The sequence below is a fragment of the Protopterus annectens genome, chromosome 1.part1 (assembly GCF_019279795.1).
Source record: "Protopterus annectens isolate FY-2018-M chromosome 1.part1, PAN1.0, whole genome shotgun sequence".
Classification (NCBI taxonomy): Eukaryota; Metazoa; Chordata; order Ceratodontiformes; family Protopteridae; genus Protopterus; species Protopterus annectens.
Genome location: NC_056726.1, coordinates 1,350,603,147 through 1,350,616,854, shown reverse-complemented (window position 1 = coordinate 1,350,616,854; position 13,708 = coordinate 1,350,603,147). Strand labels below are relative to the sequence as shown.

The window sequence follows — 13,708 nt, the reverse complement described above, 5'->3', positions numbered from 1 at the left end:
GAAAGCAGGAATTTTCTCCCACCGCCAACTATAATACTGATGAATAATTTGCAGAAACTATTTTTCTGAGACAATCTGTTGCCAAAGAGAAAAATGGAGATTCAGACCTTCTGGAAGAAAAAAAGGCCCAGAAAGCTGCTTAAATACTCTTTCTGACTTGTTGGACTGTCCTTTGTTTTGCGAGGCTTGCAACTTCTTTTTGGAACCACATTGCCATTTCTTCTTAAATATCTGTTTACCTGTATTTTGTTGAGACTGTTTATTCTGTTTTTTTTTGTTGCCAAAAATGGATAGGGAGATAGATAATCCACTGGAAAATCTGGACAAGGAGGGGTGAAAAATATTAGAGATTCCATGGGTCAGCTTGCTCATTTATCATACTTTTTGATCACCTCTGCAGCAAAGGGGACAAACACTAAATCTCTATCCAAGGGAGAATTTAAAATCTTATTTTTATCATCTGGCAGGTTCTAAGAATACAGCCATGCAAACCTCCTTAAAACAGTACCAGTGGCCATAGCCCTAGAAGAAATATCAACCGAGTCATACATACACTATAAACAATGGGTAGTGACCTGTGCAATAGAAGAAACTTGTTATTTAAAGCAGATTTTTCTGCACAAGAAGAAACTGCAGATAAAACATTCCACATACTTTTTGCAATTTGTCAGAATGAACTTTAACAAAGGAATCAATTCAAAATTCTGAAAAATCAAAGTTGTAAAAGTATTCACTTTTTTCCCATACCTATTTTTCCATCTTTATCAGAAAGAGTAGGCCTGGAATTAACTAAGTGCTTAGCAACAGTGGGATCAACTAAAGGTATGGTAGCTCAGTCATGTTTTGGGAATAATGTATAAAAACTTAAAAGCCTGAGGAACTTTATACATCCTGTCTGCCTTTTTAGGGGGAGCTGCGTATCAGGAAAATTCAGGCACTAACACAAACATCCTCTAAAGCAGACAGAAAAGGAGAAATGAGTGCAGGTTCTAGAAAATCCATCTGCAACAACTTAAAAGTATTTTCTGAGGGACTGAGAAACATGGTGTTCTCTCAATGAAAACAATGGCACATAGTCTCAGAGAAACCCCCACAGGAAGAATCAAAAACTGAGCTCGCCTCTAAGTCTGAATCAGAAATCTGAGGAAAAAAACTCTGTACCCATCCCTGCGTCTTCCTGTTCAGATCCAGTATCCTGAGTCTCTTAAGGAAAAGAGGAATCTCTCTTTGTTTTATTACAAACTACTTTACAAGAAGGATCATTAGCCTGAATTATTCACTGAGCCAGACCCAGTAAATTACTCTTATCCAAATAAAACCGAGGAGGAGTAGATACAGGCTTGGTTTTCTATTTCGTTTTGACAAGAAAAATGGGGCCATCTGTGTTACTAATGGCACGAGCAGCATCCCAAGGGATGGGAACAGTATTCTGACACATCAGGAGAACCTTCCCTCTTCCCTCTCACAGGAACAATGACAATGGCTCTCACTTGCCAATAAGGGGACCCCAAAAGATGCAGAGGGCACAGCAATCCCTTAGTCCATAGTAGCTGTAGGTGCTACACTAGAGGGAGCTGGGGTAAAAGATAAGTGGTCTGAGGTACAACAAATGGCCACAGCAGAGTCAACCACGTGCAGCTGAGGCAAAGTGCTAGCCTGCTGTGGTGGCAAAGGCTATTTGCTTATTTATTTTTTCTTTTTGTGGCTGGAAGGCCAACCGTGTGACCAGTAGTCTGTTAAATGGATAAGCAGAAAATGGTGCCTCTTTCCTGACAAGATAAGCAGCACTTACTGGTAAACATTGCCAGTCCACAAAAGTTAACTTTTTGGCAGAAAAAAACGCAGTAAAAAGCACTCTAAAACACCATGCCCACCCCACAAAAGTAAAATAAACACAATCTCTCCACAGAAAAATGCTGTCTTTTACTTTACACCATTTTTTAAATGGACAGAAAAAAATGAGCACTGTTTAAAAGTATGTTACTATCATGATACAGTCAGTTAAAACATAACACTTCTAGCTTTAAAATACATTTTCTGCAAAGAAAAACAATAAGATGTCAACAAAATTAAGAAAATGAAAGCCCCCCCGAAAAGGGGACTTCACTGCCCAGCAAAGGAAAGAACAAACAGACCCTCGATCCTTGAAAGCCTGAGAGAAGTGTATGTTTCAACAACAGTTAAACTGTGAAGGGCTTTGCACCCAAAATTGTCTTTTAGTCAGCTCAGCTCAAGCTGCTTGACAGTTTTGATGGGTGGAAGATGCCTTGAAGGTTTGGAAGCTGGCTGGCTGTTGTATTCATGCCAGGATATAACCCACATAGGTAAGGCTACTGTAGCAGTGATCAATATGATGAGCATCTGTGTTTATTAGAGCCATCAGTTAGAGCTAGCACTTTTCTTATAGCAAATTACTTCACACATGCAGCTATACAATCCATTTTTAACACATAGAATCTAAAGAATGCAACTACTACAAATATGAGTTTGTGCTGAACAGTTTGCAATTTACACATCATTAGTAACACTTATACTTCTATGGCTACATTTGTTTGAACTCTGGGGATATAATTTTATTTCTGCCAAAAAGCACAGGATGCAGTCATTGGAAGTCAGAGTACAACATTCCAGAGTTTCACAGGAGGGGAATAACTGGCAAGGGACTTTACCTTTTACAGAAAGTTCAATTTTTTCACAAAAATTTATAGGTTCGTTGACTTTCTGTGTGACTCACATATTTGGCTCCTTTTCCAGTGTATTATCATAAACTATAGGTGCTTTTCTGATAGATTAACAAGGGTCGAGTTAAGGAATGTGCTAGGTCTGTGGTACAAGGGGATAAAGCCCTGACCACAGGCCAGACTGAACAGCTGTACAGGCACTAAAGGAGCTGGCCATGGAGGGGTGGGTGTGACAGTCAATGGCTTGCCCCTCTCTGGAACAGACGATAGTTAATATACTTTCATTCAATCACCTTCTGTATATATTCTTATCTCTCTGATTTGTAAGCCTTAGTTTTATTTTGACTTATTTTACACCGGGGATGAACATGAACGCAATCCATGTATATCAGTATTGTACCCACTTAACAAATAAATTAATTAATAAAATAAAAAGGCTAAGTCCTACAAAATGCTAAATCACCATCTGGGAGAAGGCCCAGAAAGCATGCCTTCCATAAGAATAGATTTAGGAACATTAGTGTAGCAAAGCACTGCCTGCACTCCAGTCAAGAATACTGGGTAGTGGAAAGTACATTCATACAGTTCTCAGCAGTGCAGACTTTGCACCACAGGTTCAGGGTAGTGTCCCTGTTGGGGCATTTTAAGCCTTACCATGCTTCCCTTTTGTCACTCAGCTGTGTTATCTCATAGGTATTTAACTATCCTTGCCATAACTATATTAAAATATGTCTCATTACAAGGGATTTGTAAGGGATTATTTTGTTTGGGTCTCAACTTCAGTGCATTAGGGGTCTCTATGGTAAGGTACAGTGTTTAAGCAGTGCTTCTGTCCATTAGAAAGATAGGAGTCAGTCCTTGGGTAAGTTTCCTATTTCCCATCCACTGGTCCACATTACAGTTAAGTATGTTCATGAAAGGGCTTTGTTTTACACACACACACACACACACACACACACACACACACACACACACACATATATATATATATATATATATATATACATACACACAGTTTACTATCAAACTTTTGGACGGCATTCAGTTGAGCTGGGATATTCGAAAGGCTATTTTCCAGTTCACAGAAGGCTGAACCGAAAATGGTTGACTCCACAACAGAGAATGTTAGTGTGCATTTGTTGTTGTGAGGTCGACGTTCTGCTTGGAGATCACAGTACAGTGGGGATTGGGAAATGTACCCATGTAGTGCAATCTCAGAGTTTGTATATATAATTAGCAGGGGGTGTGGGGGTGAAGGGACCCCCCTGCAATACGTTAGTTGGAAATGGCTGTTAGGCAGGTTATGCTGGGAATGTCGAGTTCGTCGAATCACAACGTGTTGACATTACCAGTTTCTTTAATTTGCGTGAATGATGTTTTTATTTTTTGCAGAAGTGATCATTCAGCAGAATACATTTCAGACATATGATACTGAACCATATATATATATATATATATATATATATATATATATATATATACACACACACACACACACACACACACACACACACACACACACACACACACACACACATATAGTTTGTTCAGTAGCAGTGGTACCCCCTGGGATTTGTACCTGTCCCCCCAGACCATTCTGTTTATGTTGCAGAAGAGGTTGAAGTCTCTGGACAGGGTATTTCTAATACCATTTGATTTGCTGATGTGCAGTAGGTCCATTAGTATTGGGTCTGTGGATTCTTATAAGCCAGGCATAGGTCACCTGCTAGTAGTCTGTATAAGACTGAGTAAAACTACTATGACTTCCCTGTGTATGTGATAGAATATTAGGTCTCAGGCCTAATATTCTGTCTTCCCTGGGGGTAGCACCAGTCTGCGAGGCAAGCCAGACTTGTAGGCAAGAGAGAGAAGGGAAGATCATAGGAACAGATGATGGTCACTGCTTTACCGAGACCCAAAAACATGATTAAAAAAGCCGAATGCCTCTTCCAGAGATTTGTTTAAAAACAAAGGACAGGTCTGTATTGAATCTGTCTATTATGATCTATTCAATGAGGCTGCTAAAGAAGCTGGAACACAAGGGTGCACTTTATGAGGGTCAAACTCCAGCCAGAAGACAATCTCAATAGGAGCAAAAGTAATTGAAGACAAAACAAAAACAGCCATATGTACTTATCTAGCACTTTTCTTATATCAAAGCACTTTCCACACGCAATAATTAAAACTCATATCAAAGTGATCATGCTCCACCTGTCATAATTTTTATGTGGGGAAAACTAGAGCCCTTTATAAAAGGATTTATGAACATTGTTTGGCTATTAGAAATAAAGACACTAACAATGCTTTAGCCAAACACGCTCTGGAGTGCTCTAACTTCAATAAATTTGTATTTTTTGTGTTGGATGAAATAGATTTGACTCCATTTGTCACATAATTCAATAATGCCTTGGAAAACAAAGAGCTCAGATGGCAGGTTTTCCTTAGGTCAGACCATATTCCTGGTCTAAATGAGACCTTAAATGTTAAATGTCTTTTAAATAACAGACTATGTTATTAAATAGTTTATTTGACAAGTATTTTTACAGCAGGCACACATTTGTATGTGCTACATGCTTTTTTGCATATATGTCAAGTGTTATATTTCACATTTGATATTTTGCCGTTAAGAAAATGGTATGTATTTATGAGCAATTAGATGAATGGACATTTGATTGGTTTATTTTTTAATCAAATTTTGTATTTAAACTTGACTAATTGATTTACTGGTCAGTTCTGAAGAAGTTAATTGTGATTAAAATGAAAGAAAGTGCTTAACTTTTTATCTGCGTGGACAGTCATCATTATTTTTTTTTCCCGGTTTTATTCTGATTGTGCACATAGCTGAAGTCAGTATGTATACTGTAGCCTATACAAAGGCTGAATATTTCAAGTACATTTTTTTTTATTATACGTATTTTCTGACAAAGATCTAATAAAATGTCTTCCCTTCACCAGAACATCTGAGCAATAGCAAGAGTGGGGCAATGGGGGCAACAGCCTCTGGTGCAAATTGTTATGATCGACAGTTCTGGCAGAAGGCATTGCTTTTCTATGTACTGAAATGCCAATATAGAAAAACATTTCAGCATTCTTTTATTTTTATTTTTTGCTCTTTAATTGAAGAGCTAAGTGGGAAATGTAGAATCTGTTGGAAGCCGACTGGTACAATTGTCTTTCTACAGTCTGCCAAAGTCCTTTTTTTATCGCTACTCTACTCAATGAGGTATGGGGAAATGGACTGGCTGCTCTTTATTTGAGCTGAAGGTGGGGGTGTTTGGATTTGGCTACTGCAGAGAGACAATACATCAGTCAGCCTTCTATACTATGCCAAAGTCCTTTTCTCCCCCTCTTCATTTGAAAAGCAAAGGGGCGGGGAAGAATTTTAGGAATTGGCACCATGTACTAGATAAGCCAGCTATGGGTTTGCATCTGAAATCCCAGATGGCTTAGTGGTATGGTTTTTGACTATAGTGCACAGGGTCCTGGGTTCAAGACCTGCCAGAGCCAGTTATTCAAGGAGTGTATCATATAACTAATTTTTTTCATTTATCTGTTTAAAAACTTTCATTTTGTGGCTCACTGCTGTTCTTCTGCTGATAAAAATTTCTGCAGTGTATACTGTCTAAACGAGTGTTGGCTAGTAGCTGTAGTATTGTTCCCACCCTCCCTTCCTGTTGGTGTCTTGCTGTTATACTTGGTGGCTTTGCAGTTGCCTGCCCCTATTGTAAATTTCATCTGGGACACTCCTCCCAGTCTAGTGTCATTAGCTCATTCTACCTGATATGGAGAGAACATTTGAGAAGGCTAACCCACTTAGTTTCCTAACCTTGAATTATATTCTCCTTCTCTCTACCTTTCCTTTACAAACAAAAAAAAAAAACTTTGCTAGAATCTCCCTGTGTTCTGCTTAACTGTAACAAAAAAAAAAAAATATTTACGCTTGTTTCCTGCCTTTCCTGTAACTGGCCTAGTCCAGATACAGATTTACTATATCCAGGACTGTTTGTAAGCTTCTGAGCCCCCCAAGCCTGTCTGTGTTAGAAGGAAGCCTGCTAGCTTAACAGTGGGAGTGGTACGCACTAGGTAACCCATCTACCACATAAGAAGTGGTTTCTGGCACAGAAATTGAAGTTATTGGTCGTTTGGGCAGTTTTTCCATCTCTCTCAACTTTCTGATTTAAAAGCCCGCATTTGCACTTGTTTCTTTCCTGTAACTAGTCTAGTTCAGATACAGATTCTTAGTTTTAGCACTTGAATTTGCTTATTCATGTTCAGCACTTGTTCAGAACTTGTTGTAAGCACTAAATAGGCTACAGATTACTACAGCACTCAACCTTCCTCATTACCTAGAGGAAAACAGTTTTTGTACTTACTTTCCTCACTTGCTTAGAGAAAAACAGCTATTGTACTCACTTTCCTCACTTGTCTAGAGAAAAATAGTTTTTTTATTCAGGCATGTCCAAGGGTCAGCTCCCAGTGTTCTCTTATATCTGATGAATCTGGGCATCTTGGGGCAATGTAGCAATTGCCTAATGTACACAGACAACCCTCTCCTCCTACCACCCAACACTACAACCTATGAGAGATGCACTTATCCAGCCAAACTGGAGGTAAAGCTCTCTCCAACCAAGACTGAACTTGACAGTCATGAGGAGAAGGTAAACACTTACCCCACACCACACTCATCACATAGTCCCACTAAACTTACACCACCAAAATCCACACATAAAAACACAAAAAACATTTGCGGAGGCTCTCAGTAATAATCTGCTCAAGCAACAGAGACCGCCAAAGCAGAAATGCAAACAACCTCCACCCCCAACACAATCCAAATGACACATAGCCCACAGACTCAGTGTGCCACTCAACCACAGCCCATACGGCAAAACAACGTACCCAACACACTAGTCATAGGTGACTCTATAGTCAGGCACACTGATGTCCCACTCACCAGGCTAAACAAGGAGAAGGTTACTGTCAGCTGCCTGTCAGGTGCCAGGATCCGCGACATAACCCATGCATTCAGGTCACTCCACAGCAAGTACAAATATGACTCTGTTATTGTCTATGTTGATGTGAATGACCTGCGACATACCTCCCTGGACTACAGGAAAAGACATATGGAAGAGCTCTCCAATCTTCTAGCCCAGGCAGGTATGATCCTAGCCCTGAGTAGCATCCTGCCATTGCCCAAAATGATACTGCAGTACAAGGACAAAATGATTGACTTCAACAATTGGCTAAGCTTCTGGTGTCATTCTAGGCAGATCCAGTATCTGTCTGCCTAGGATGACATGGGCGAAAGACCACAATGCTTTGCCAGAGATGGCCTGCACCTGTCACCCCTGGGATTCCAGATACTGGCTAAGGCTCTACAGTGCCTTTTTTAGGCAAAGTTCAAATGACAAATTCACCACCGTAATAGGAACAGGCATGGAAAAACTGAGGGTGATGTTACTCAATGCTAGAAGTCTAAATCTCAAAATGCACTCCCTCGAGGCACTCCTTAAAATGGAGAACATCGATATCTGTGCAGTGACTGAGACCTGGTTCAAGGCTCCACAGAGTACCTCTGCATCACCAGGCTACAACTCATACCACACTTTTTGGCCATCTAACCTGGACCGGAACACCAAAGGCGGAGGTGTGTCCATATTCATTAAGGATATCCACACCTCCAGGCTAGTTGCTCAGCATAATGCATCCGAGGTTATCCAAGTGCAACTAACTCTGGGCAAAACAGCAATCCAAACTGTAGCTTGCTACAGATCCCTTACCATACCCCAGGATTCCCACTCCTCTTTTCTTGATATACTGGAAAATTTTAGGGTTCAACCAAGCACCCTAATAATAGGCAATTTCAACTACCCCACCATTAACTGGTAAAACTACTCATGTACCAACTCCTTCACTCAACGCTTTCTGGAATTCATAAATTCCAATGCCCTGGATCAACTTATTCACACCCCCACCAGGGGCAACAATATCTCAGACCTAGTCATTACCAACATGAGTGACCGGTGTTCCACACCTGAAGTCAACTCCTCATTAGTCAGATCCAACCATAAGCTAATCACCCTAGATATCCACATCCTGCCCCCACCCCACCCCCCATTACGGAAACCATGGTAAAAAATTTCTCCAAAGCCAACTTCATGCTTCTTATGACAGAAGTGGCAAACTTCATGACATCCATGCAGATGGACAATACAGTTACGACTGCTGAATCCTACACAAATGCACTCTATAAGCACATACACGAGTTCATCGATCGTGCTATCCCAAACAGAACCAAGATGCTATCCTCCAAAGAAAGAAAGCCAATATGGTGGTTCCCTGCCATAAACAAATTCTACAACAAAAGGAAGAAACTGTTGCAAAAGAGAGTAAAATCCCATGAGTGGAGGAGCTCCCTGGTCAGCCTCAGTAAGAAGTTGAGATCCCTTATAAGATCCTCCAAAGCTAGCTACGAAAACAAAATCGCCACTGATTCTAGGGACAACCACAAAGCATTCTATAGCTATGTCAAGAATCTCAATGGGAACACCCAGATCTGCTCTGAGGTACAGCACAACAGCATGAAAATTACAGAACCAACTGATATTGCCAACATCCTGGCAGACAGGTTCAGTGCTAACTTTACCCCCTCTCACCCTCTAAAGGGCCCATATCTATACAGGAAGAATGCAGAGTCCCTGTAATCACAACTATGCAGATAAAAGCTGCACTCTCTAAAGCCAAAAACACAGTATCCATGGGACCGGACAACATCCCAGGCTGCGTTTTAGACGAACTTCAGAACTAACTGGCTCCCCACCTAAGCACCATGTTCAATTATAGCCTCACGTCAGGCTTTGTGCCCACTGAATGGCACACAGCAACAGTTATCCCACTCCACAAAGGGGGAGCCACCACTGATCCCAGGAACTATCGCCTTATTAGCCTGATGAGCCTGGTCTGTAAGGCCATGGAACATATCATGGAACTCATAAACAAAGACATTGGTAACCTCTAAACTCTGGACCCCATCCAGTTCCGGTTTGTGAAAGGCAGATCATGCCTCCTGAACCTGATCGATTTCTTTGAGTCAGTCACCAATGCTGTAGATGAGGGTAAGGTGGTTCACACAGCCTATCTTGACCTTGCCAAGGCTTTCGACACCATCCCCTATTCTGGAATTATAGCTAAACTCACTAAACTAGGTATAAATCCCCATGTCACAAGATGGGTTGCCAACTGGCTCACTGACAGAACCCACACTGTAAAAGATGCAGACTCCAAATCTGACTTCAAACCAGTGACAGGTGGAGTACCCCCGGGTTCAGTCCTGGGACCTCACCTGTTTAGTATCTACTTCTCTGAAGTACAGGCTAACACAGAAGACCTTTGGCTAATGAAGTTCGCAGATGACTGCAAACCAGGAGCCATAGTCGAGTCCCCAAATGATGTGGACATCCTACAGAAGGACCTCACTGAGACAGATGCCTAGTGTCAGAGGCATGGCCTCAAGCTCAACGCCAAAATGTGTATTGTCATCCCCTTTGGTAAAAACTCTGTACCCATGAACTACCACATAAGTGGCAGTCTACTTAACACCGAATGTGTGATAAGAGACCTTGGGACCCAGGTGGACAGTAGTCTCTCCTTTGATAATCACATTGCCACAGTAGTCAGAAAATCCTTCTACGTGGCACATCTCATCACAAAAGGGTTCTCATCCAAGAAAAAAGAGGTCATTGTTCCCCTCTACTCGACATTCATTAGACCCATTATAGAGTACAATGCCCCTTTTGGAATGTACATCACAAGACATCTGCAGCAGCTGGAAAGGCCGCAAAAGTACCTCACAAAGAGGATTACTGTCCTCAAACAGATGCCCTACACTGACCGTCTCAAAAAACTCCAGATTTACTCCGTAGCATATCGCCTACTCCAAGGTGATCTCTGCCTAACATATAAAGCTATATCAAACCCAGAGCTGTTGGACATGCTACACCTAAAGAAATCTCAGTCCCTCCGAGCTACACGCCCTAGGGACCTAAACCTTGTCACCACAATAAACAAGACATGCTGGAGGGATAGATTCCTGTCCCAGAGACTTACCATATTCTGGAACAAGCTACCCATCTATGTCAAGCAAACTTCCTCATTAGCACGCTTCAACAAAAATTATGATGACTGGATGGGAAATAGGAACTACACCCCAGGGATCACTTCTGTGGCTCTGCTCGACAGTGGCATAGGAAAATAACTTTCTTGGGTGGCATACGCCAGGGAACCTTGTTGGCTAGGCTTACTTAGACCCTTGGGCCGATAGCCTAGTACCTACCTATGAACCTACGACAACACAAGACCAGCGGTAGGGATAGTAGAATTAACCTCAGTTTAATATCTCAAAAGATGGCAGACTTAATCAATACAGTACCTCCCCCTTAAGTGGCACTTAGTATTTCTAGTATAGCCCTAATCCCTACATAAAAACATAACCCACAACCATCAGGTTTGGGCATGTATGTGATGCCAACTGTGCCATGGTGACAGAGGAACTCATACTGGTGCAAATACCAAAATGGCCTTAATGAGTTGTTCAGCCTGAAAAAAGAGTCTGCATACAAAAGAAGGCATTTGAGTTTTGTCCTTTGAGGTCACCATACTTAAGCCTGGAACGCAACAGACAGGACACAGATTTATCTCCCCAGTAAGTCATCTCTTGTTTTAAGTTACTTCACTGCATACAGTATTAGCTTTAGCTGCTGAATACTGAAGATGTTTAGCTTTAGTGCATGCACCAAATTACAGCTGAATAAAATGTGACACTGGAATCTGCTGTGATAGCAGTCTCTTGTCAAATCAAGAAGAAGAAGAAGAAATGATTCAGTCACAATAAACTTTAAGCAGAGGATGAAGAGTCAGTGGACTATAAAATACGGAATAAAAAACAATACAGGCAATGAATAGGCAGTAAACATTTAAAAAGTCAATGAAACAAATGGAGGTGGTACTTTGTTTTCAGTTTTACAGAAGTGGCAGAAAGAAGACAGTTGCTAAAAATCTGTTGCCTTCTAATCTACCTACATACTTGGACATAAACATATCACATAACAGAAAGAAAACCACAGTAGTGTAGCAGCTTTTAACTTTTATTTATGTTTATATTTACATTTTTCTATTTTTTTATTTACTTATTTTTTGTATTTTTTACTTTGGGGTGTTTTATTACACCCTGTTCGGAAGTTTCAGTAAAAGTAATGTTGATTTCATTCTTCTGATCTATGAGTATTAGAGATCGGCTTTCATTTCTTCCTTCTCCTTGCCAGTAAATTTCTATTTTTTCTAAGGAAAATATAATAAAAGCTAGAATTCAGGCATGAAAAAAGTTATGACAAAATTATAACAAGTTACACTCTATAACTTGTCCAGGAAGTTGTCTAGAGCTGGAATGCCTTCTTTCAAGCCCTTGCGTTTGCGGGTTTCAGCAACAATCTGAAAAGGACGAGTGGCAGGATCATAAGGATCTCCAGGAAGGATCTGCCAGTGATCAAAAACACACTGTGGGAAGGCTTGTCCTCCAGTGTTGGATCTTAAGTCAGCTGTGAAACCTGATAAGACATAAAAAAATTATATTTTCTCATTACTTTTAAGTGACAATCCATATTTAAACTCTTGAAACAAGTTTTTTTTCTATAGCACAATATTCTAAGCTTAAAGAAAATTCTTACTCAAAGTAAAGTTACCTTCTGTATCAAATATCTTATGTACACCACAGTCTATCATTCCATACTAAGAAAAATTAACTACAAAGCTTGTAATGCACCCCTTTTCAGTGAGATGTATTTGTGCATTTTATTTGTAATTAAAAGCCTACAATTTATGACTGCCATTTCAAAATGTCACCCTTGCTATTCAAGGTTTTACATATTTCCCTTACTGCTGTAACTTATGAACTAACATGCTAGTCACACTACTTATACCCAATGCTGCTTAATTTCAACTCTTTAAGGGCATCTCATGTACACATCTTGAATGTTATAATACCATCTAACCACAGTGTCATATCATTAAACACCAGTTTCCTTTCTCTCTCCTCTGCCTTCTTGAGTGGCAAGAATGCAGTGTGAGATACGAAGGCACACTTGTTTTTAACCAGGAAACATGTTTGGCATTTTCTGTGTGCAAAAACCAAGTAAGATGCCCTGGCCAAATTATCCTAGACATATAAATACCACTTCTGGTCTCCCCAGAATAGAGGCTACTAGCACAGTGGGACAAACCTGGATAACAAAAGAAAACTGTTGCAAAAGAGAGTAAATTCCCATGAGTGGAGGAGCTCCCTGGTCAGCCTCAGTAAGAAGCTGCGATTCCTGATAAAATCCTCCAAAGTTAGTTACGAAAACAAAATTGCCACTAATTCTAAAGACAACCACAAAGCAATATATAGCTATGTCAAGAATCTCAATGGCAACACTCAGATCTGCTCTGAGTTACAGCACAATGGCACTAAATATACAGACCCAACTGATATTGCCAACATCCTGGCAGATAGGTTCAGTGCTAACTTTACCCCCATCTCACCCCCTAAAGAGTCCATCTCTATACCGGAAGAATACAAAGTTCCTGTAATCATGGCTGCGCAGGTAAAAAACACACTCTCCAAAGCCAAGAACACAGCATCCATGGGACCAGACAACATCCCAGGCTGCGTTCTACATGAACTACAGAATGAACTGGCACCCCACCTAAGTACCATGTTCAATCATAGCCTCACCTCAGACTTTGTACCTGCTGAATGGCACACAGTGACGGTTATCCCACTCCACAAGGGGGGAGCCACCACAGACCCCGGGAACTACTGCCCCATTCGCCTGATGAGCCTGGTCTGCAAGGCCATGGAACGTATTATCATGGAACTTATAAACAAAGACAGTGGTAATCTCAAAACTCTGGACCCCACCCAGTTCGGGCTTGTAAAAGGCAGATCATGTCTCCTAAACCTGATAGACTTCTTTGAAGCAGTCACCAAAGCCATT

At 40.8% G+C, this 13,708-nt stretch overlaps 1 protein-coding gene across 1 annotated transcript in view; it reads right to left on the bottom strand.

Moving 5' to 3' along the window:
* Nucleotides 1-11,800: 11,800 nt before the first annotated feature.
* LOC122810421 (elongation factor 2) overlaps nucleotides 11,801-13,708 on the bottom strand; it is an 825,928-nt gene continuing 824,020 nt past the window's right edge. The window contains exon 15 of the mRNA XM_044082035.1: nucleotides 11,801-12,280. Coding sequence (XP_043937970.1) covers nucleotides 12,087-12,280 — 194 coding nt within the window. The 3' untranslated portion in view covers nucleotides 11,801-12,086. The remainder of the gene's footprint in view (nucleotides 12,281-13,708) is intronic.